At 38.4% G+C, this 19,914-nt stretch overlaps 4 protein-coding genes across 13 annotated transcripts; 2 read left to right on the top strand and 2 right to left on the bottom strand.

The window, feature by feature from the left end:
* Positions 1-291: 291 nt before the first annotated feature.
* Positions 292-7,562, bottom strand: prc1b (protein regulator of cytokinesis 1b). 9 transcript variants are annotated; one of them, XR_014119539.1, is made up of 15 exons: positions 7,424-7,562; positions 5,972-6,104; positions 5,759-5,881; positions 5,024-5,257; positions 4,731-4,901; positions 4,490-4,639; positions 4,226-4,373; positions 3,994-4,130; positions 3,801-3,896; positions 3,559-3,705; positions 3,147-3,257; positions 2,849-2,973; positions 2,350-2,526; positions 1,503-1,534; positions 292-810 (listed from the first exon to the last, which is right to left on the bottom strand). XR_014119539.1 is itself a non-coding variant. In XM_081706128.1 (15 exons), exons 1-15 carry the CDS (start codon positions 7,477-7,479, stop codon positions 762-764), a joined length of 1,878 nt encoding a protein of 625 aa, XP_081562254.1. In that variant the 5' UTR covers positions 7,480-7,562; the 3' UTR covers positions 292-761. The 9 variants fall into 9 exon arrangements, 7 of the variants coding, with proteins under 7 accessions (XP_081562254.1, XP_081562255.1, XP_026869636.2 ...); XM_081706128.1 differs by having other exon boundaries at positions 2,860-2,973; XM_081706129.1 differs by having other exon boundaries at positions 2,350-2,523; positions 2,860-2,973.
* vps33b (VPS33B late endosome and lysosome associated) lies at positions 7,386-13,550 on the bottom strand. Its single transcript, XM_027013834.3, has 24 exons — positions 13,417-13,550; positions 12,874-12,977; positions 12,700-12,780; positions 12,546-12,607; positions 12,406-12,455; positions 12,232-12,299; positions 11,819-11,864; positions 11,631-11,725; positions 11,163-11,267; positions 10,980-11,070; positions 10,812-10,889; positions 10,594-10,667; positions 10,205-10,291; positions 9,956-10,046; positions 9,662-9,736; positions 9,459-9,523; positions 9,224-9,278; positions 9,020-9,066; positions 8,602-8,734; positions 8,367-8,440; positions 8,181-8,282; positions 8,014-8,089; positions 7,661-7,783; positions 7,386-7,573 (listed from the first exon to the last, which is right to left on the bottom strand). The coding sequence occupies exons 2-24, from the start codon at positions 12,967-12,969 to the stop codon at positions 7,494-7,496; spliced, it is 1,854 nt and encodes a 617-aa protein (XP_026869635.1). The 5' UTR covers positions 12,970-12,977; positions 13,417-13,550; the 3' UTR covers positions 7,386-7,493.
* hddc3 (HD domain containing 3) lies at positions 13,500-14,668 on the top strand. Of its 2 annotated transcripts, none has more exons than XM_027013838.3 (4): positions 13,500-13,754; positions 13,843-13,898; positions 14,027-14,263; positions 14,375-14,668. In XM_027013838.3, exons 1-4 carry the CDS (start codon positions 13,643-13,645, stop codon positions 14,423-14,425), a joined length of 456 nt encoding a protein of 151 aa, XP_026869639.1. In that variant the 5' UTR covers positions 13,500-13,642; the 3' UTR covers positions 14,426-14,668. The 2 variants fall into 2 exon arrangements, with proteins under 2 accessions (XP_026869639.1, XP_026869638.1); XM_027013837.3 differs by having other exon boundaries at positions 14,027-14,267.
* Positions 14,669-15,294: 626 nt separating this feature from the next.
* Positions 15,295-19,891, top strand: mfap1 (microfibril associated protein 1). The gene is made up of 8 exons (XM_027013846.3): positions 15,295-15,487; positions 16,127-16,343; positions 16,454-16,589; positions 17,093-17,280; positions 18,334-18,603; positions 18,743-18,902; positions 18,990-19,079; positions 19,471-19,891. The coding sequence occupies exons 1-8, from the start codon at positions 15,406-15,408 to the stop codon at positions 19,648-19,650; spliced, it is 1,323 nt and encodes a 440-aa protein (XP_026869647.1). The 5' UTR covers positions 15,295-15,405; the 3' UTR covers positions 19,651-19,891.
* Positions 19,892-19,914: the final 23 nt, after the last annotated feature.

Raw genomic sequence — 19,914 nt, 5'->3', positions numbered from 1 at the left:
TGTCAGTCGTCATTTTGTTTGAGAATAAGTCTAATTTTTTTAAAGAAAAAAGTCAAAAAGAAAAGACAAGGTTGATACTTAGGATTTGTATGTTGTCCTTACTGGGTGGTTTGAATAAACAATCAATTCCTGGTTAATCATAGTTAATCAGTATTAGTATTAATGAAGTTTGTTTTATTTCCATACAAAATCTGCACATATGCTTACACACATTCAGTAAAATCTGAGTGTGGGCCAATTGTACTGGAATTCTTGTTTAACAAAGTAATTAAATTTACTGCAAACAATGAATACAAATAGCCTGTTTATTAACATGCATGTTGTGAAATGACTAACACAGTTTTTAATACATTTTAAGTAGTTAACAGCAGAATGTGCAAAGAAAAAAACTTATAACCATATCATTTAATGTGCAAAACATTCATTTTATGCAGACTAATGTAGCACATACACAACTGGTAACAGCCTAGCTTAAATCATTTACCCAATCACCAAACTTATACTTTAAACATGTTATAAGAGGCAACTGATTACTCGACAGCTACATACTTGAAGACATTTCTTTAAAACTAGTGTTAATCATGGTAACAGAAATAATTCAATAGATTAAGAAACATTAAATATATATATTACCTTCATTTACACATAAAATGCAAAACAGAGATATTAAAAATGTGACTATGGAAATTCTCATGCAGTGTTTTCCTCTCTTGTCCAAAACAATGAAACATTGTGCAATCAGAGCTGTGTGATGGTCGAGTTCAAGACTTCTGGTGTACACTTTGACTTAGAGGCCTTGGAGAGATCTCGCTATACAAAAGAAAGAAAGAAAAAAAATAAGATCAACAGGTCTATTCAGGACAACCATATTCAATTACTTTAACTAAATGTCAGTTACAAGGCTCTACAATGACCAATCATCTTGATTCAACATGAGTTTTACATTAACAGTGACAAGAGATCTAAGAAGTTTGTATTGTTGACAAACACTGAATACTAAAGAACATTTTTAGCAAGATATAGATGAGGGCAGTTAGACAGAAGTTAACAGGTTGAAAGATCTGATATTAGAAAGAGTGAAAGGAGAGATATGTGAAACACACAGTCTAACTCCAGAGTCAGAGTTGACACTGCAAGACAATAGATTATACATGCACAACAGCTCAGTTGGATAAGCTTACAAGGCGACAAAAAGTTCATGGACAAAAGCCTGTGCATAAATAATACAATGAGATGTTGATTGCAGACAAAATGTGTGCAACCTATTGTATTGATATTGGTATTGGATATCGGCAAAGATTTCTAATTAATATATGAAGTTTAATATTTTAGGAGTTGCACATGATATTGGCACATAAGTAATTTGCCATCTTTTACAACAGGTTTGATTTGCTTGATTTCATATTGGAGTAAATATTAAGCTACTGAGCTGTGTCAACTGGGTTAAGATAAGCATGCACTTATCAGAAATTAGGTTCTGAAATGGCTGTTTTCAAACAAACCTTGACTGAACACTTGCAGCGTTGACTACCTCCTTTTAAAACAGATTACAGTATTAACAACACATCAAGTCAAAACAAGCCAAGTTTTAACAAGCACTTGTTCAGTGATGATGTATGCAAAACCTGAAAGATGTTTCACTTAAGCTCTAAAAATAAACTAATAGTTTGTTTTTCTTAAAACAATATTAATATTAAAAATAAAGCTCATGACCAGTACAATCGATGGCTATTCCAATGCTTAGGAGGTCAGACGGTGATGTACAAAAACTATTTAGAAAAAAATATGTTGCAGTTTATTATATATGATATACAAGCATTGTCCACACTATTTTTTTCCTTTTTAAAAGCAATATATGGCAAGCCTCTCCTCTGAATGTCATGTCATATTAGAAAATAAATGCCAAAAAACAGATAAAGTGTCTGGTGTCTCAAAGGTTTTTGAGGAATTGTAATGGTTTTGAGACACTCATTCCATATCCTGACTCATTATTTTCTATGCCATGGAATTCAAACCAAGTACACTGGGCCAATATTAAGATACCCTTTTCATGCATGACTTCAGCTCATAATATCCCTATAAAATATGCTTAAAATAATTTTATTAAATTGGCCACAATTCAATTCAATATTCAGCACATAAATGTGGCCTTCTCTTTGGTGTTTATGGCTTACTTATCCATACCAAGAAGTCACATATTCACAATATATAAGGTTAAAATTAGCACAATTTATCAGCAAACCAATTTGTATCCAACAGACTGAGTTTTCTTTTAAAACCCTTTGCACTCTATGAGTAGACTGTGTGTTGTTCGCAAGAATGTGAATACAAAGAGGAAAAAGAAATTACCGCAAACTCTGAATAGGTGCTGGCGACAGAATTAATACTGAAGTTACGGCGGGGGCTAGCTGGGGTCTTCGGACCACTTAAGGCACAGTTAAGAAGACAAATGTTCTCCTTGTTACGCTCCGCCAGTCCACGATAGGGAGGTTTACCATTACCGGGAGTCCTTGGTGCGTTACCCTGCTTTAGAGACAAACAAACATTCCACTCACTATCCAGCTCATTAGAAATATCTACATTAGATAATTACACTTTTAGGTTATTTTTAGTTGCATTTTAAAATTATGAATTTTAACCAATGTGTTTTTATGCAAAGATCAACCCAGTCATCCCTGATCAGTTTTTCAACACAAAATATAATCTGGGTTGAAGACTATTCTCAGCATATCAGTGACACAGATGATAGAGGCATGAGTGTAGGTGTTGAGCTGGTAATTGCTACATAAATAACAATATCTTGCACTAATAAAATAATAAACATTAGATTTAAATGTATCATCATTACCCAGCACAAACCTTGCTTGCTGATATTGGAGGGCGGGACACAGGTGAGTGACAGACAGTTCCACCAAATACAGAGCGCATAGTGCTGTTAGAAGTGACAGTGGAGGTGCTGGAGGTAGCATTGAGCTGAGGGAAATGGAAGGAGAATTAATGCTGCCGCATGCACTCACAAAAAAAGACAATGTATTGAATTATGCAATGGTGAATTAGCTAAAGCAATAAGTCCAAGGGGAGAAGGTTAAAGTACAAAAGCATAATTTTAGCTCTGAGCAAAGTGAAAGCTCAGTCAATGTTTTTACCTTCCGTGCCTTGCAAGGAGTCATGCTGCCCAAAAATCTTCGTTTAGTTGGTGTTCGAACTGCAGTTCCATAGAGCATATCCTCCTCTGTCTGTTTGCTCTTTTTCAGTTGCTGAAACAAAGAAAAGTGTCAAAAACTTAAATGTCTAGGTACTTCAAAGACACTGCAAGGATCTACTGATTTTGTTGATAATACATGCCAAATGTCTAGCAAGCAATGAGTTCCCATTACAAAAATTACTTTCCTGTTGGGTCATATTCTGAATTAATTTTCCCAACACTACGACTGTCACAAAGTATAGATTATTGACCTTATAAGAATTTATGTAAGTAGTTAATTTAATCCTAATGGTAAACATTAGCATGTAATTGCTTTAGTTCATGTCCACACATATAAACAAATAAAGGCATACTCTTTCCTGTTTCTCTTTCTGCTTCTCAAGTCGATGCAGCTCCCATTGCTCAGCCACAAAATGCATGAACTTCTGACCTTGGACCAGAAACTCTCTGCCCTGCTCCTGCTCCCACAGCTCAATCTGGCTCTTCAGCTTCTTCTCAAGCTAAATAACACATAGTGAGTCAATATTCAGGCTCATTTTACTCAGACTGACCAAAAAAAGAGGACCTTCTTGCTAATATGGAGCAGTCTAATTACCTTAGGAAGGCTTTTGAGCATGTCAGACCTTTGTTTCTCTTCCTTAAGAAGGTTTCCTCCTCTGTTGGTGAATCTGGAAGGATCTGTAGATTTTTTCTAAAAATAAAAATATATATCATAAATTAATCTCATTAAAATCTCATATGAAATTAGTGTTGCACATCAGCCTGTATCTCATGTTTATCCAACTCACTTCAAGCTCCAAGAAAAGCCTCCAATTGTCTTGCCATTTATGTACACCTTCAAACAGTTCTTTATGATCTTCATAGTGCTGTTTTAAGTGCAGGATCTCAGCTTCATGTAAGCTCAACAGTTCTTCACTAAAGTGATCTAAAGAGAACAAATTTTCAGCCCCTACATATCTCTCAGTATCCTGGCACAGAGAAAAACTATTTGCCAAGCATCATTCAGAAATCCCTGCTTACCATCATAGTACGGCATAAAAGCCTGTCGCTGCTGAGTGCTATAGAAGCACTTCTCCCAGACCACAGCAATATCTTCACGAATAGCCTTAGTAACATCCTGAATATTTCTTAGCTTTAGCTCCTCAAGACGTTTGACTTCAGCTTGCAACTGACAAACAAAGACAGATAGCTCCAAATCAGGCTCACATACACAAAATCCATTGGAACTCTATTCCAAACATAATGGAACTTGCAGAAAATGGAACACGTCATACAGCTACTTACAGCTTCCATATTCCTTTTCTTAGACAAGGTCATATGCTCAGAAATAGCATCTCGATCTTCCTGTGAGATCTGCAGCCTGGCCCAATGTTCCTGGATCTTCTCGCGATATGATGTACAGATGCGTTCATTCTCAGCCTTCTTACTCTCCAGCTGAAACAAACAAGATTTTGCATTTTGTGCCATTTGTGTGAGGCTGATCATTTGGGCTGGAACATGCTGATCTGAGCATAAATGTCCTTACCTGATGAAGGAGAACTTTAAGTGAATCAATATTTTCATTGGAAAGACAAAAGGCTTCTTCGTCCTCACACACAATATCCTTTTCAAAACTAGTCTCAGGCAGCTGATCCAAGTCTTCCATGCATAATATTATCTTATTCTTTAGTTCAACAAACTTGCCATGTCTTTGGTCCTGAAGTGAAGTCAATAAATTTATATCGGTATGAATAACATTAAGAAAAATGCAGTGAAAAGCCTAATGCTATTAAGGATTCATGTAAACTTGAATGAATGTAAGATAAAAGAATCTCCCACCTTTTCTGCTGTGAGTCTGGCAAGGTGTTCTCGGAAGCTTTCCAGCTGCTCAAGGGATGGAACTGAGTTTGCAGGAATGGAGAACGGTTTAGAGCAGAGGATGTCACAGAGGTCCTGGTCCTGATCTATTAGGGTTTTAAGCATCTCCATCCTCTGGCTCTTCTCTTTTAGCATCACCTCAAGACAGGTTCGAATATCTTTCTCCTGCTGAAGCATGGTGTTCCCCTTCTCCTCCTACAAAAGAGGAAAAAAGAAAGACAGAACAACCACAAAAGGTAAATGTCTTTGTCGTCTTGATCTTTGGTAAATTAAACATCAGAATTAACACATCAAGTCCCCCAACAATCACACATCAGAAACATAAGAGGTGCCAATATTTGCAATAAGTAAAAAAGCTGGAAAGCTGACACCCCTTTAACAATACAGGATGTGCTAGTAGTGCTCAAAACACTGAGGATTTATAAACAATAAATAATATCACAATGACTGCTCACACAGTTAAATGCAATGTCACAGTAGCTGGTTCTCAGTTTAATTTCACTGGCAGAACTGATGATTGAAATAAGTGTAACTGTAATAACCAAGTGTGACAGCTAAGAGGTCCCCTGAAAAAGCAGTCATTCTGATCACTGATTTTGTTTATTTCTCTATATATCCTTCTTTTGGCTTTAATGGTCATAATAGGCTGGCTAAGGTCAATTACGTACAGTCTATCCACAGTAAACAGACACTTGCCTGAAATGGAGGTAACTGCAGCTCCGAGCACACCTTGCTTAATTCTTTGCGACACGTCTCAATACTAGTAATCAAACGCCTCCTCAGACTCTCTTCCTCGGCTATCATCATGTCTAGAAGACCCTAAAACGTAAAATTATTCTCACGATTTATAGATGCTTTTTAAATTAGATTTAGTGACTAACAACATGACCATATCAAATTCATACTCACTTTGATATGGTTTTTGACGACATTTGTTCTCTCTAGTCTCTGTTCCTCCGGGATCCCAATCTCCTCCCAGATGTCTTTCAAGTGGCAGAGTGCTTTATTCAGGCATGCCACAGATTCGGCAGCAAGCACCTCGCTAAAATCATAAATGGAGAAGAAAAACAGTAACGTCTTGCCAAGATACTGTCTTTGTAGCTTCGTTTGTTAAACTATGCAAACTGGATAAAGTATGAGAAAGATGTGCCCATGGTCAATCAAAGTAAGCAAGCTAGGACAAATAGCTAGCTAGCTAGTCCATTAGCTGTCAGCTATCGAGTTACTCTAGGTTACCTTGGCTTGACTGTCAAGAGTGTGTAATTAACTGTTAGCCACTAAGTCAACAAAAACAATATACTGTAAAAATATACTTGAAGGCTACAATCACCAACCTTTTCCTCATCCTAAAGTGCCAATAATGCTTTTCTTTTACAGTGGGTGGGAGACAGTGTAGCGCGAGACGACTCTGCCTACACGCAGCCGTTCTGTCCGATTCAAAACGTGCATCAAAACACGCGCTTCGTGTTTCATTGGCTAGCGAGTGGTGAACCGCGCATGCGTGAGTGTGTTTGAGAGAACTGTCGCTAGTAGTCGAAGTTTTCTTCAACGACGTAAGAAATGCTCTTTCGTCTCGCCCAGAAATCTTGGTGGATTGTTAAGCTATTTCACACAAAAACTAACTGATTGCAATGGCCAACTATAAGTGCAGTAAATGTATGCAAACTCAAGAGTAATAAAGTGCAAGCACAGTTAAAATTTTGCTACCCGTTTAAAAGTCAGTAAAAGAGACGTTACCGCTTATCTGCAATGACTTGCCCTTCTTTTTCAAACGCCTCAGTGGTCTTTATTGACTAGAACAACCCATAGCTGACTATGCTAGACCTCAGAATCGAAGGAAACATTTATTGACATCGCGTTCATTAAGTAGAGAAAGATGGCATATTTCGACGTGAAGGGTTTTTGGATTATTTTTTTTCTTTTTTGAAGGTTTGTGTGCGCTTGTTTTGTACCCAAACCAGCTTTTATGCTTAGAGTGTAACTGCTCGCAGTGGTTTTCATTTTCCAAAAGCAATGGCAATCCCAAATCACAATAGTAAGGATTAATCATTTTTGTAAGATGCAATGCTCACAAACTTTAATCTGATTTAAGTGTCAGATGCACCCAAATTTAAGATCAATATTGATCTTTTCCCTGCTGGTTATTACACTGCATATCACATTCCAAATAGAGCATGAACATTACATCTGGAGTTGGCAACGGGAAGGCCTGTTGATGAGGTTTTCATAATAATTTTTGTTTCATTCCTAAATCTAAACATGTATACTCATTTTTCACTGAAATGACATGTAGTGCTTTTTGTCAATGGTATTCATGTTATGGGGGGGGGGGGGGGGGGTGTCCTTTCGAAGCCTCCTCACAGCTGTGTCCTGCAGACTTCACACTTCCCTCCTGTGATGCCTTTAGCCTGTAACATGAACCACTGAAGATTCACCCCTGATTATCCAGCAGAGACTCCAGCAGTCTGGAACTGTTCGTGATGGCTGTGGTCAGCACAATGAATTTGCAACCTTTAGCAAGGGGAAAAGTTATGTTTGTGTTAACACTAGAGAGCAGTTCATTCATTAAAACAGATCTTCCTTCAGAAGCTTGCTCACCTCTCTCTCTGCCCAAGAAGCGGAGAGCTGAAATTTCTGAAAAAGTACATCCTCCTAGGAACATCACAAGAATAATCCTCTGAGGGTCTGTTTTGTTTCTTGTTTCAGTCCCACTGTTGCCTCCTAAAAGGAAAGGCAAACATTTTGAGTCTCTAAGCAAGAGTGAGAATAAAACATTTAATGTTAAGACAGCAGGGACTGGTTTCCCAGGCCCAGGCCTACAGTCAAAATGATGTTCAAAAGAAAGAGAAATTTAATTGAAATAAAATAATTTCCTGCAAACTGCTCTGAAAATTGTAATCTTCTGCCAGAGATGTTTGAAGTGTAAAGGGAGAGAGAGAGATGCTCAGGACCTGTTACTGCAAACTCATGTCCATTCAACATGCGTGTGACCTCCTCAAACCCTGTCCAGCCATCCCTCTCTAACACCTGCACAGTGAACATAAATACATTTATGCTGCATTCAGTCTGAAGAAAATGTTAAAGTTATAGTTTATACCCTTGCTTTGCGTGCACCAACCTGTTCAATCAGTTTGCAGCTTAAAGGGATATAAGCACCGCTGAAGATATAGGCCATGTCTCGTGGGACACGGAGGTCATATTCTTCCCCTGTCTTGGGTATCTGTGGATCGTGGAATAAAAATGCAAAGTCTATTACTGCCTTTGCCAACTAACATAATAGGAGATAATCTATGATGTTACATACCAGCATCAGCCTTTTACTCAGGGCTCGGAAATTGCTTTTCTTGGCCAGGGAGGAAAAAGCATCAGTCAGCTTTCCTAAAAAAAAATAAAAAAGGAAGAAAAACGTGTGGAGGTATTGACATCTTTTTCTCTCAAACGCTATATGCATGTGGCTTGTTTGCATGTGGCTTGTTTGCATGTGTTTGTATGTGCATGAGAAAGAAACAGAGAGAGGAGGAGATTTTTGTGCATCTCACCGGCAGTCTTGTCATTAACGAGTTTGCCCACTTTGCTTTCCATGACTGTTAGTGTTTCACCAGGCTGCTGCTCTACCAGCAGACCAATCTGTCTCAGATTGGCAAAGCTCAGCAGGTGCTCTATACCATAACTCTGCGCACAGCAGGATAAACAAGTTTAACAAACTCTCAAACACCAGACATCAAATGATGAAGGCATAATTATCATGCATTAAACGAAATTTAAGACAATATGTGCTCTGTAAAACACAGTATTCTACAAGAACGTATACTCAGTAAAGGTGCTGTAAGAAGTGTACTATAGTATACTTAGTAAAGGCTCTTTGTGGAAAGATCTCTAAGGTGAAATACTATCCAATTAAAATATATATATATTTAATTGAAATTTTTAACTATATCTACACTTGTATCAACTCACCTGAAGGTACTGAGCTTTCAGGGACCGATAGTCTTTCGGGAGAAGTCCTAATGTAGAAAAAGTATACAATAGCATATAAAAACTAGAATTATAAAAAGGGTAATCTAGCTGGCCATCTCAAATATAACATTAATAACAACAATAAAAATAATGAAAGAAATAAACTTATTAAATGACTTGTTTATAAGAACTCATAAGCCTCACCATTTTCAGTAAGGGACAACAGGCAAAGGAGTCTTAGACTCTCGATCATCGACACCTGATGTATGAAGCATTATATAAGCATTATATTATGTTATATAGTGTTAGTTCATAATATACATTAGATGCTCACTCTCTGTAATGTAAATAAACAACTCACTGTTAGTGACAGTTTTTTATTCATGGAAAAACTGGTATTTGATTGATATTAAATTGTTCTGCTGTTGCAATAATGTACCTGTCTGTTAATGTGTTCTTCAATGTAGGTGATACATTCACGAATCTCAAAACCTTCAAGTAAAGCTTAAATCACACACACACACCCCACAAAATGTGCATTAAATTAAGAGGCAATATTTGTCCATCCTTCTAACAAATAAATGAATGAATAATTGGAAGAATACACAATTGTGTTATTTAATGTGAATCAACATTTCTTACAATGTTCAGTCTTCAGCAATTCCTGAAAGTCTTGCTTTGTTTTCTTCTTCATTATGGACTCGCATGCACCAATGTCTGTTATGACATCATTTAGTAGTCAGTAAGTCCTTTTTGCCTGTGCTTCACATCAAGTTTGGTTTATTTGTCACATTCATAGTCATACACAGTATAACTCGCAGTGAAATGGTTAAAAAGATGCCACCCATGCACTAGTCAAGATTAACTCATCCAGGATATTCATTAAGAAAAAAAGAGTTACATCAAAATAGCCAAAGGGACTTGCATGTAACTCACGCAGGCTGAGAAGACGGTGCTCTTGTTTCAGGCCTTTCAGCTCTTCTGCAACAAACGCCTTCATCTGCTTGATATCCATACCACATCGTTTCTATTACATACGCAGATAAGACGATAAAAGGAGAAAGAGGATTGTTCCGGTTGTTGATGTCTGTTGTTATGGAGACTCATTTTTGGACACAATTGAGAAGGTTTTTACAGCTTCAGGACACATAATGTGAAAAATTTACCAGATAATTAAAGACTTACATCATATGCTGTCTGAAGATTTCTGGCCTTTTGACTCAAAAAGCCAAAGACGTTGGAGAAGTGCTCATTCCTAATTTCATTGAATACCTGTTGAAATAAAGCATTTAACAAAGTCAACCATAAGCACAGTCATGGACATTGTAAAAGGCAGAAAAACCACACCTGTAACCCCATTAGTTCACCTCTCTTTTTATACCACTCAACTCCCCCCTTTTCTTCTGTGCCAAATTTTGCATCCTCCCTCCTTCTTGTCCTTCTTATGCTTTCTTTCTCTGTTTCTCCCACCAAATTTCCTTCTTCCTCTGGGTTTCTCCCACCTATGCAGGCCACCCAAACCCAAGCCCAAACCCACATTCCAGTTTTTTTTTATTTCTTTCTCTAGCATGTACCTTATCCTGTGAGTTAAGCATCACTTTTAGACTCTTGTCAGTGGATGTGACATCAGGACCAAATTCGACACTACCTATTAAGCAAATGGTAGGGATTAGTCAAAATTAACTCCAAATGAAGTAACAAGAAGAAATTACAAATTAATAAAGCTGCTGGCAGATTTAAAAAATAAATAAATACATAACTATCAATAATACAAAAGCATACCCCTACATACCACATTTAATCCTGAAAATGTCATCCACCAGTCCCTCGTAAACAACTTGAGAGCACAGAGGTGTAACAAAGTCCACATCTGTAAAAGTAAAACTGATCAATTATGTTGGACATTACATGAATTATATATGTAACAACATAACAGTATGCACTATTTTGGCTTACTTACCTCTATCAATGAGGAAAACATTTCCAATGTCAGGATTCTGCGCTTTCTTCTCCCCATCCTCCACCTGCTCCCTCCATGACTCATACACCATCTACACGGAGCCAAAACATGTTAAAGTAGTAAAGGGCTAAAGATATTCTGTACAAAAAATCTTGTTTTTCCTTCCACCCCCTCAGCTTTCACCTTGGCACATCGTCCAATCCCATAGACTTTTGAGAAGGGGCCAAAGAGGAAATGTAACAGGCGTAATGCACTTCCTGCAGTAGTCACCCAGCGCTGATCTCCTTCCTAGTGATTGGAAAAATCACTTAAATCATAGAAAATAATTACATACCAAAGAATACAACAATAAGCTATCCTTAAACTTCCAGTTGATTAATTGGGCTAACAGAGTTTCCACAATGTGGGTGTAACTGTGCACAACTTTATAACCAGTCATTAACTGCCCAGCCAAGACTTTTATTTCATACAAAGCAGAGTTTTTGAAAAGATATGTGCCATTCACTGATTCTAATCTATTCCTATTCACTAATACCACCTACTGGAAAACGAAAAACTGGCATTGGGCTGCTTTATATTGCAAATCAAATCGTTTTCTCAGCTGTGAGTTAGACCATCATCATTTGAATGCACACAGTAAGCAAATATTACCAGGAAATTATCTCTAAAGAATTCAGGCAGTTCTAGGCTGATGATGTCATCATCAAGTGGAAGAAGATAGAATTCCCACTCATCAGAAGTCACATCTGCAGAAAAATCCCATCAATGTCTTTAGAGTAGCATGTGAGCTCAATAAATCTGCCTTAAATCTGTTTTATTTGATACTTTTGAGTTCTTACCGCCATAGACTCCCTGTTCCTCCAAAACAGTCTCACATGCATAGAACTGCAAGAAATGGCATTCATCACGTATTCAGTAGGAAATTCAAGTTTTAAACTTCAAATTTGCCATATGTAATTAGTACAGATATAGGAATACTACATTTTTTAGATCCGGCACCTCAGGGACCTGGCTTTTTACACTCACATGCTTATTCATTCGTGTTTAACATAATTCACCAGGGGGTGCTGTTAGCACTGAAATAGCTTCGCATCAATGACACCGTTTGTCCTTCTTATTTATACGATCAGTGAACAATTAATATATAAACATATACTTTATACATAAAATATAACCTATACAGACAATGTATGTACGCCAAGACACAGAAAAAACACACAATAATTAATCATTTCATTTAATAAGAGCTTACCTTCTGAGGAGTAAATATGATTTTGTATCTTCTGAATCTTCCAACTGCCTTGTCCGACTTAACTACATCTGCAAAAATTGACCGAACATGAATTGTATTTTAATACAACGACTCCTCGTAGTTTTCACCTTGATTTGTAACACAGATTATGTTCTGTTCGAAATTTGGCCTAACCTGCAATCCATTTCACAGTCTGTATTCGAGGACGTATCAAAAAGCACAGTCTATAAGGACAAAGAATAATGACCCAAGTTGGCTAATAACGCCATAAATGGATATTTTATCGTGGAGGGCCAGATGAGAGGGAAACTTACTGATCTGAAACACTGACGACTGGTTTTAACTCAACCTTATACAGTTTGTCCACTTCATGTTGCTATTTTAAAAGAAGGGATATTTATTCATTTTTCATACCCGATATTTTCAGTTTACATATTTTTCTATAACCCTATTTTAAATTAAACCGACCTTAAGTGTGGTGACATTCGCAATTCGGTCAAGCGGGCTCATCAAATCTGCATCAATAAACAAGTCCTTCTTCCCTGGCAGCTTCGGGCGCAAAATACAAACAGTCATTTCCTTAACTTAATACCAGCAGTCACCTGACAGTTGCACTTTATTTAAAGACAGTTTGCTCCGAACCTGTTCCAGCAGATAGATAAGCTGGTCCCTGGCCAGTCTTTTAAGTAATGAAAAGTCGGGAAGTCCGGGAGCATCTCTCCTGTCAGTCTGTGCCATGTGGGACTCTGCACAACAGACACATGTTTTTTTTCTGTACGCAGTTAAACGTACATTAGAAACGTTATCGTTATCATCATTACTAGCTGGCTTGCTAGCTGTGAAGCAACAATGTAGCTAGTTACAGATGCCACTTAACTGCACGTAGTCAGGATTCGCAGCACTACATGCTGTTAATGTGAATGTTTAAAAACTATGCTCTGAACTTTAGAGACATCGCCGTGCACCTCGGGTATGCGCCCAGATGAACTGGTTCACTGATGTAAAACAGCTAACTAGCTATCTTGCAGTGTGAAGCTGTTTTAAAGCTAATTACACAGCCTAGACCCATCGCCGACAGGATCATTTAACGTTAGCCTGGCCTTATTCAACATATTCGGAGGTAATCTCTCACAGTCGACTGAAAATTGCTAGCTAGCGAACAATTACGAATGACAGGCACATTACCTTGCAACTTTGATTGCGGAAGTCACATTAATAGAATGACAATTATGCGTTTCTGCACGGACAAATTAAAGGAACGCACAAAACCCAATACAGGCTAGTTGAGGTTTCGGTGGCGAGAAACAGCCAGCTAACGTTACGTATTGCTAACCAAGAATCTGACTACACCGTCACATTAATAAATAGTAATAGGCATCTCTAGCGATATTTGTGCCCCCCGAGTGTAGTTATGAGTTCAGAGTCGGCAGTCCTGTTGGAAACCATAAGCTTCGCTGCAGAGAAACATCGATGCCAGCGTCGCAAAGACCCTGAAGGAACCCCATACATCAACCACCCCATAGGTAGGCTACTGAGGGTTTCAAAGCCAAAGTCTACTGAGTCACTCTGTTTAGTTTTAATATGTATAATCGATATTGAATTTTGTCATAGGGGTGGCAAGGATCTTGAGCCACGAAGGTGGAATCACTGATATCGAAGTTTTACAAGTGAGTCAGGAATGTCTTTGAGTTTCAAATATATTTTTAGGAACTGAAATAAAATTGTGTTAGCCTAATTAGTTTATTTGTAAAAAGTGACTGACTACTTGCAGTGACCTGTGTGTCTTGTAATACAGGCAGCACTTCTTCATGACACTGTAGAAGATACAGACACGACTGTTGAAGAACTAGAGACTGTGTTTGGAAATACAGTATCAAGGATTGTCCAGGAAGTGACTGATGACAAATCGCTGCCTAAACATGAAAGAAAACGCCTGCAAGTGGAACATGCACCTTACTGCAGTCACCAGGCCAAACTGGTCAAATTGGCTGACAAGTTGTATAATCTACGGGACCTTAATCGCTGCACGCCTGTAGGTGTGTTATGCTTTCTCGCAGCTCAAGAAATGTCTGAGACAAGGAGGAAGGGCCCAGCCAATGTTTAAAATGTATTCCTAAAAATGTCACCTTTTGTTTATTGACAGGTTGGACACCTGAACGTGTTCAGGAGTACTTTGTATGGGCAGCGGAAGTAGTAAAAGGGCTTCGTGGAACCAACCCTGTGCTCGAAGTAAAGCTTCTGCAACTTTTCAATGAGAGAGGCTTGGAGATATGACACTGATAAAGCACTACCTCACACTACTCAATTATTATAACTTTGTAAGCACTGATAAATTCCTGTTATATTTATGAATCAGACCATGCATTTGTGTTAACTGTATTGTTTTGCAGAATAAAGATGGCCAATGACTGTAATAAACTGTTATTGACAAGAATAAGATACAGATTACACTGTTTTCTATAATATATTTATTTTTACATGATTTAAAAATAATCTTTTACAATGTGATTTTTACAATATACGTGTCTAAACTTTAGTACGTTTGTAATATAGTTCAGGCATAGGTTATAAAGTGAACTTTGTTTATTAAATGAATGATCATTTTAGAACAATTTTAATTACATGTGTAAGATTGTAAAGTGATAGCCAATGCATCATTGCACTAAAAGTTATATATCTGACCTATAGTATTGCTCCAGTTTGTGGTATTTTTCTGGCAAACTTTAACAATAGTTTGCTAGCATTTAGGTACCATCAAATTTTTTAGTTTGGAGAATTTGTGACCCTAGGATGGCTCTTGCCACTGTCCAACTATGATTATTTGGTACACTTTTGCCTCTTGGTCTTGGGGGGGGGGGGGTACACTTTTTAGGTTCATAACAACTCCAGCTTTTTGAGCATAATGTTTTTACTCGAGCTAGCATCGGGTGAAGCTGTTTTATAGCCACTGCCTGAAGGTCACCAAACTGCTCAGTGGACCGCGCCGACAAGCCTAGGAACTTTACGTTTACATTTTTGTTTCCAGACGGACACTGATAGGGTCAGGTTCAATTACGTAGGTGACGTTTCTAGTCTTCTTGTGAGTACCGCAGCTAAACAACAAACATCCAGGAGTGTCTGGTTAACGCACGTACTTTTTACATTTGTTTTACGGGCCTGTTTTAAAAGGCGAACATGTCGGGACAAAACGCCCTAAATGTCAAACAGCCGCCGATTCAATCCACGGCAGGAGCTGTACCGGTTCGGAATGAAAAAGGTAACATTCAAATAATTGACCAGCTAGCTAGCTAAAGTTAGCAAAGGTTGCTATTAGCGAAGCTAACGTGAAACGTTCAGAATAATTTTATGTAGCTAGTTAGCTAAGCTACATTGTCACACTGAAGACTTAGTCGTGGTAAAATGTTGAGGTTGGAAAAACACTTATACAAAGTATCGTAAAGATTTAAAAAGCATTTGATGTTAGCTAGCTACTAGATTAGCGTGCTAGGTTAGCTATTTTACATTAACGATATTAGTAACCATTTTGATAAAAATATTTTCAGGGTATACAAGGTTATATTATTAATGGAGAAGCTGAGTTGATATAGACAAAATATTGGTGTCCAGTAGACACAAATTCATCACAAATTCATACTCGTTCTAGAATAAAACCTAGGGAAAAAAGCGCACAACGCTGTTAGAGATTATAAACAATGTTTAAAGTAAATTGTTTTATTTCTCCTTTGAGGAACATTAGAACACCAAAAGGCAGGGGATAATTATAATGGGTGAAAAACTAAACCCAATTATAATTAGCCATGACTTGTGTACTGAAAGCTTTTCACTGACTGAACTTTATAGAGGGTTGGTGTACATTGAGGTTTTATGTAAGCTTTTTATCTCTTTATTCTTATAGGTGAAATTTCTATGGAAAAGGTGAAGGTAAAGAGATATGTGTCAGGAAAACGGCCAGATTATGCTCCAATGGAGTCTTCAGATGAGGAGGAAGAGGACTTCCAGTTTGTTAAGAAAGGCAAGGAGGCCGAACCGGAGATTGAAATGGAAGAGGAGGAAATATCGGATCCTCGTCTTCGACGTCTTCTGAACCGTGCAACAGAAGATGTTGAAGAAAAGTATGTTCTATCTGGGTTTTTTATGGGGGGGGGGGGGTAGTTTTCATCATATTCAGTTGCACTCTGATGTATATATGAATATAAGCACCACATGTTTCTTTCCCTGTCAGACTGGCACGACACAGACAAATAGCTGAACCAGAGCTGATTCCTGAGAGCAGCGAGGATTCAGATGAAGGAACTTGGCACCCTGAGCGAGAGGAGAGCAGTGAAGATGAGGAAGAAGAGGAGGAGGTGGATGATGAGGTGAGTTTGAATAGATTCATGCCAGTCTCTTGCCAGACATGTTCTAGATGTTTTCATTTACATTTATCTGACGCTTTTATCCAAAGCGACTTACAATTATGTCTGAGTACAAGTTGAGCAATTGAGGGTTACGGGTCTTGCTCAGAGGCCCAACAATGGCAGAGCTTGAACCAGCAACCTTCCGATTACAAGTCCAGTACCTTAACCACTGAGCTACCACTGCCCAGCAAAATGCCCATACGGCTCAACCAGCAGACCACTGTTAGAATTAAAGGGTGCTAAACTGTCTTCCAAAAATGTATAGTTGTTTTAAAAAGCAATAATAGAAGTCGATTGATTTGTTGGTGTCAAATGCAGATAAATCTTATACAGTGAATAAACTTGGCTTAAAGCTAAAAGAAAGAAAAGAAGCAGAAAGATGAAGAAAAAGGGAGAAAGGACAGAAAGTGGAAAATGAAGAAAGAACCACCTTAAGGCAGGGTTGGTGGGAACTATCTTTGCAGGAAATTGAGAGACGGCGAGCAATGATGCGGCAGCGAGCCCAGGAGAGGAAGAACGAGGAGATGGAGATCATGGAGGTGGAGGAAGAGGGGAAATCTGGAGAAGAGTCAGAGTCTGAGTCTGAGTATGAGGAATACACAGACAGTGAGGATGAAACTGAGCCACGGTTAAAACCTGTCTTCATCCGCAAGTGAGTAACTCGCGTCCCATTACATCATATCAGGTCATACAGTAGCTTCCATTGTTCTGTTATTTACCTGTGAATGTATGGTAAATATGGTCATTTAAAAAACACATGCATTCTAATAACAATGCAGTGTTAACAAAGAAACATGTTGGTGCCCCAGGGAACCTAAAGCTTATGTTTTCTTTCTGCTTAGATTATAATTGTTCTTATTGCACACAATATACATATACAAAGTATGCCCATAGAGTACTGTTCCAAAGTGCAGTAAATGACCAGTCTGTTTTGCCAGAGTTCTCCACTTTTGATGCAAAATGGGTGGTCCTGATGCCTCCAACAGGATTTATTTCCAAATGTATTAAATCAGGCATTAGATTAGGCTATACTGACAATATCTAAAGAAAAGCTGTTTGTCAATGCTAGGCTGTTATTTTGTAGTGAAGCCCTTGCAAGTTTTCACTGTTCACAGAACTAGCCTTCTGTCTAACTCTCTATGGATTTTTTTCATCTTGATAGAAAACATAGAAAACTCTCAACAATGTTTTGTGACATTATATTCCACTCTGCTTGAGTAGCCTAGCAAGCTACAAGTCTGTGACAGTGGGATGTCAACAGGCAAGTTTATTGGAATATTAGGACCACACCCAGACCATTCTTAGCTCAGACTGATGAGCCAGTTTGGTTGTTTTTTTTGTGCAGTGATTAATCATAAAGAATTTGCTGAATGTTATAACATTCAATTGAACAAACATTTTATTATTATAAAATATGTTCCCTGGGTCCATAGCACTGTTCATTCAGGAAGTTCTTGAGAGGTGTTTTGGGAGGAAAAAGACTGATTTTACCTTTTGTTAAAGGGAGTCAGGGTCAGGCTTCCCCAAAAGTATCATATCACAAAGATCATAGTTAAATGGTAGAGTGAATAAGCACACTGAACACAATCTCATTTAAGATGAACTTAACGCTGGAGTGCTTTTGGAAAACTGGACCCCAGATGTTTATTTTTAAGTGAAATGTCTCGAAGCATATTTCTAACTTGTGGCTTCTTTTCCCTGTCAGGAAGGATAGAGTAACTGTGGCTGAGCGCGAGGCTGAGGAGCAGAGACAAAAAGAGGTGGAAGCTGAGGCCAAGAAGCAGGCTGAGGAGAGGCGCCGCTACACCCTGAAGATCGTAGAGGAGGAGGCCAAGAAGGAGTTTGAGGAAAACAGGCGCACCCTGGCTGCCCTGGAAGCCTTGGACACAGATGGTGAAAATGAGGAAGAAGAGTATGAGGCCTGGAAGGTCAGAGAGCTGAAGCGAATCAAGAGGGACAGAGAGTCTCGTGAAGCGTAAGTGCTTGTCCTTCTTGGTCATAATGAACATGGTCAGGATTGCCTTTAGCTAAAGCAATACGAGATGTGTTATTGTTGAGTATGTTCTTGCAAATCTCACTAGCTTGCATAATTGAATGTAACTTGTGATCTCTAGGCTTGAGAAGGAGAAAGCAGAGATTGATAGATTCCACAATCTCACAGAAGAGGAGCGTAGAGCAGAACTTCGTAATAACGGTAGAGTTGTTACCAACAAAGCAATAAAGGGCAAATATAAGTTCCTGCAGAAGTACTACCACAGAGGAGCTTTCTTCATGGTGAGTGAAACTAGAAAAGTTAGCTAAGAGTGCATGTCCTTATACTGTACTTATGTATTGTTAAAACATTTTCTGTTCCTATCTTAGGATGAAGAGCAGGATGTGTTCAAGAGAGACTTCAGTGCTCCAACCCTTGAGGACCACTTCAACAAAACAATTCTGCCCAAAGTTATGCAGGTTGGTTTAGATTTGATTTTGGTAGCACTTTATGATTCTATTGCTCTGTAATCTGGATCTGATGGTTTTCCACTGGGGAAACATCACCTCTGCCATGTTAAAGTGGGAACATTTGATCAATTTTATTTATTTATTTATTTATTTAGATTTAGTACCTGGGATATTACATAAGTTCAGTTTGCCAGAGTGTGGTCACTGTCCTATTACAGCTTGACTCATAGCTCTGCAAACAAATGGTATCAGGCTATTGAGTTTTCTGTGTTATCAGCCTGGCATGGATAATACAACAAAATCAGGTTCTGTTACTATGGAACTCATAGCTCAGCATAGTTCTCTCTGCAATTGTAAATGTGGATGTAAGAAAATGTTTGATGCTGTTTCATTATTTCAGGTCAAGAACTTTGGCCGTTCAGGACGCACCAAGTACACACATCTGGTGGACCAAGACACCACCTCGTTTGACTCCGCATGGGCACAGGAGACTGCACAGAACAGCAAGTTTTTCAAACAGAAGGCAGGGGGTGTCAGAGATGTGTTCGACCGCCCCTCAGTGCAGAAGAGGAAGACCTGAGCGGCTTTTTGGACAGCCGTGAAAGTTATAAAGAACTGTTTTGCCTCCCGATCACCCATTTGTGAATTGTGTTTTGTATGCAACACTGAAAGTGTAAAGTCCCAGTTAGAGTGAATGAATCTTGGTTTATTGCATTTTAACTTTGTACATCTGATGAGGGATTCCTACAGAATCTTTCTGCTTAGACCTTGTAAAAAATCTTAGTTATTGCTAATAAATTACTACGATGGGTAGAAATGAAGTCCAAGACATTCCTGTTGTGAT

This window comes from Electrophorus electricus, chromosome 23, assembly GCF_041902795.1.
Source record: "Electrophorus electricus isolate QZ-2024a chromosome 23, ASM4190279v1, whole genome shotgun sequence".
NCBI lineage: Eukaryota > Metazoa > Chordata > Actinopteri > Gymnotiformes > Gymnotidae > Electrophorus > Electrophorus electricus.
This window is presented reverse-complemented; position numbering and strand designations above follow the sequence as displayed.

Coding starts and splice junctions, on each gene's coding strand:
- prc1b (XM_081706128.1), bottom strand. CDS start 7,479: ATGTTACAGGCTAAAGGCATCACAGGAGGGAAGTGTGAAGTCTGCAGG. Junction 3,706..3,800: donor TGCTCAAAAGCCTTCCTAAG/GTAATTAGACTG, acceptor TGTGTTATTTAG/CTTGAGAAGAAGCTGAAGAG. Junction 3,258..3,558: donor AGAAAGAGAAACAGGAAAGA/GTATGCCTTTAT, acceptor TCTTTGTTTCAG/CAACTGAAAAAGAGCAAACA.
- vps33b (XM_027013834.3), bottom strand. CDS start 12,969: ATGGCACAGACTGACAGGAGAGATGCTCCCGGACTTCCCGACTTTTCA. Junction 11,268..11,630: donor TCTTTAGAGATAATTTCCTG/GTAATATTTGCT, acceptor TCCAATCACTAG/GAAGGAGATCAGCGCTGGGT. Junction 9,067..9,223: donor GTTGTCCCTTACTGAAAATG/GTGAGGCTTATG, acceptor TTTCTACATTAG/GACTTCTCCCGAAAGACTAT.
- hddc3 (XM_027013837.3), top strand. CDS start 13,643: ATGAGTTCAGAGTCGGCAGTCCTGTTGGAAACCATAAGCTTCGCTGCA. Junction 13,755..13,842: donor ATACATCAACCACCCCATAG/GTAGGCTACTGA, acceptor ATTTTGTCATAG/GGGTGGCAAGGATCTTGAGC. Junction 13,899..14,026: donor CTGATATCGAAGTTTTACAA/GTGAGTCAGGAA, acceptor CTTGTAATACAG/GCAGCACTTCTTCATGACAC.
- mfap1 (XM_027013846.3), top strand. CDS start 15,406: ATGTCGGGACAAAACGCCCTAAATGTCAAACAGCCGCCGATTCAATCC. Junction 18,604..18,742: donor GACAGAGAGTCTCGTGAAGC/GTAAGTGCTTGT, acceptor TGTGATCTCTAG/GCTTGAGAAGGAGAAAGCAG. Junction 18,903..18,989: donor ACAGAGGAGCTTTCTTCATG/GTGAGTGAAACT, acceptor TTCCTATCTTAG/GATGAAGAGCAGGATGTGTT.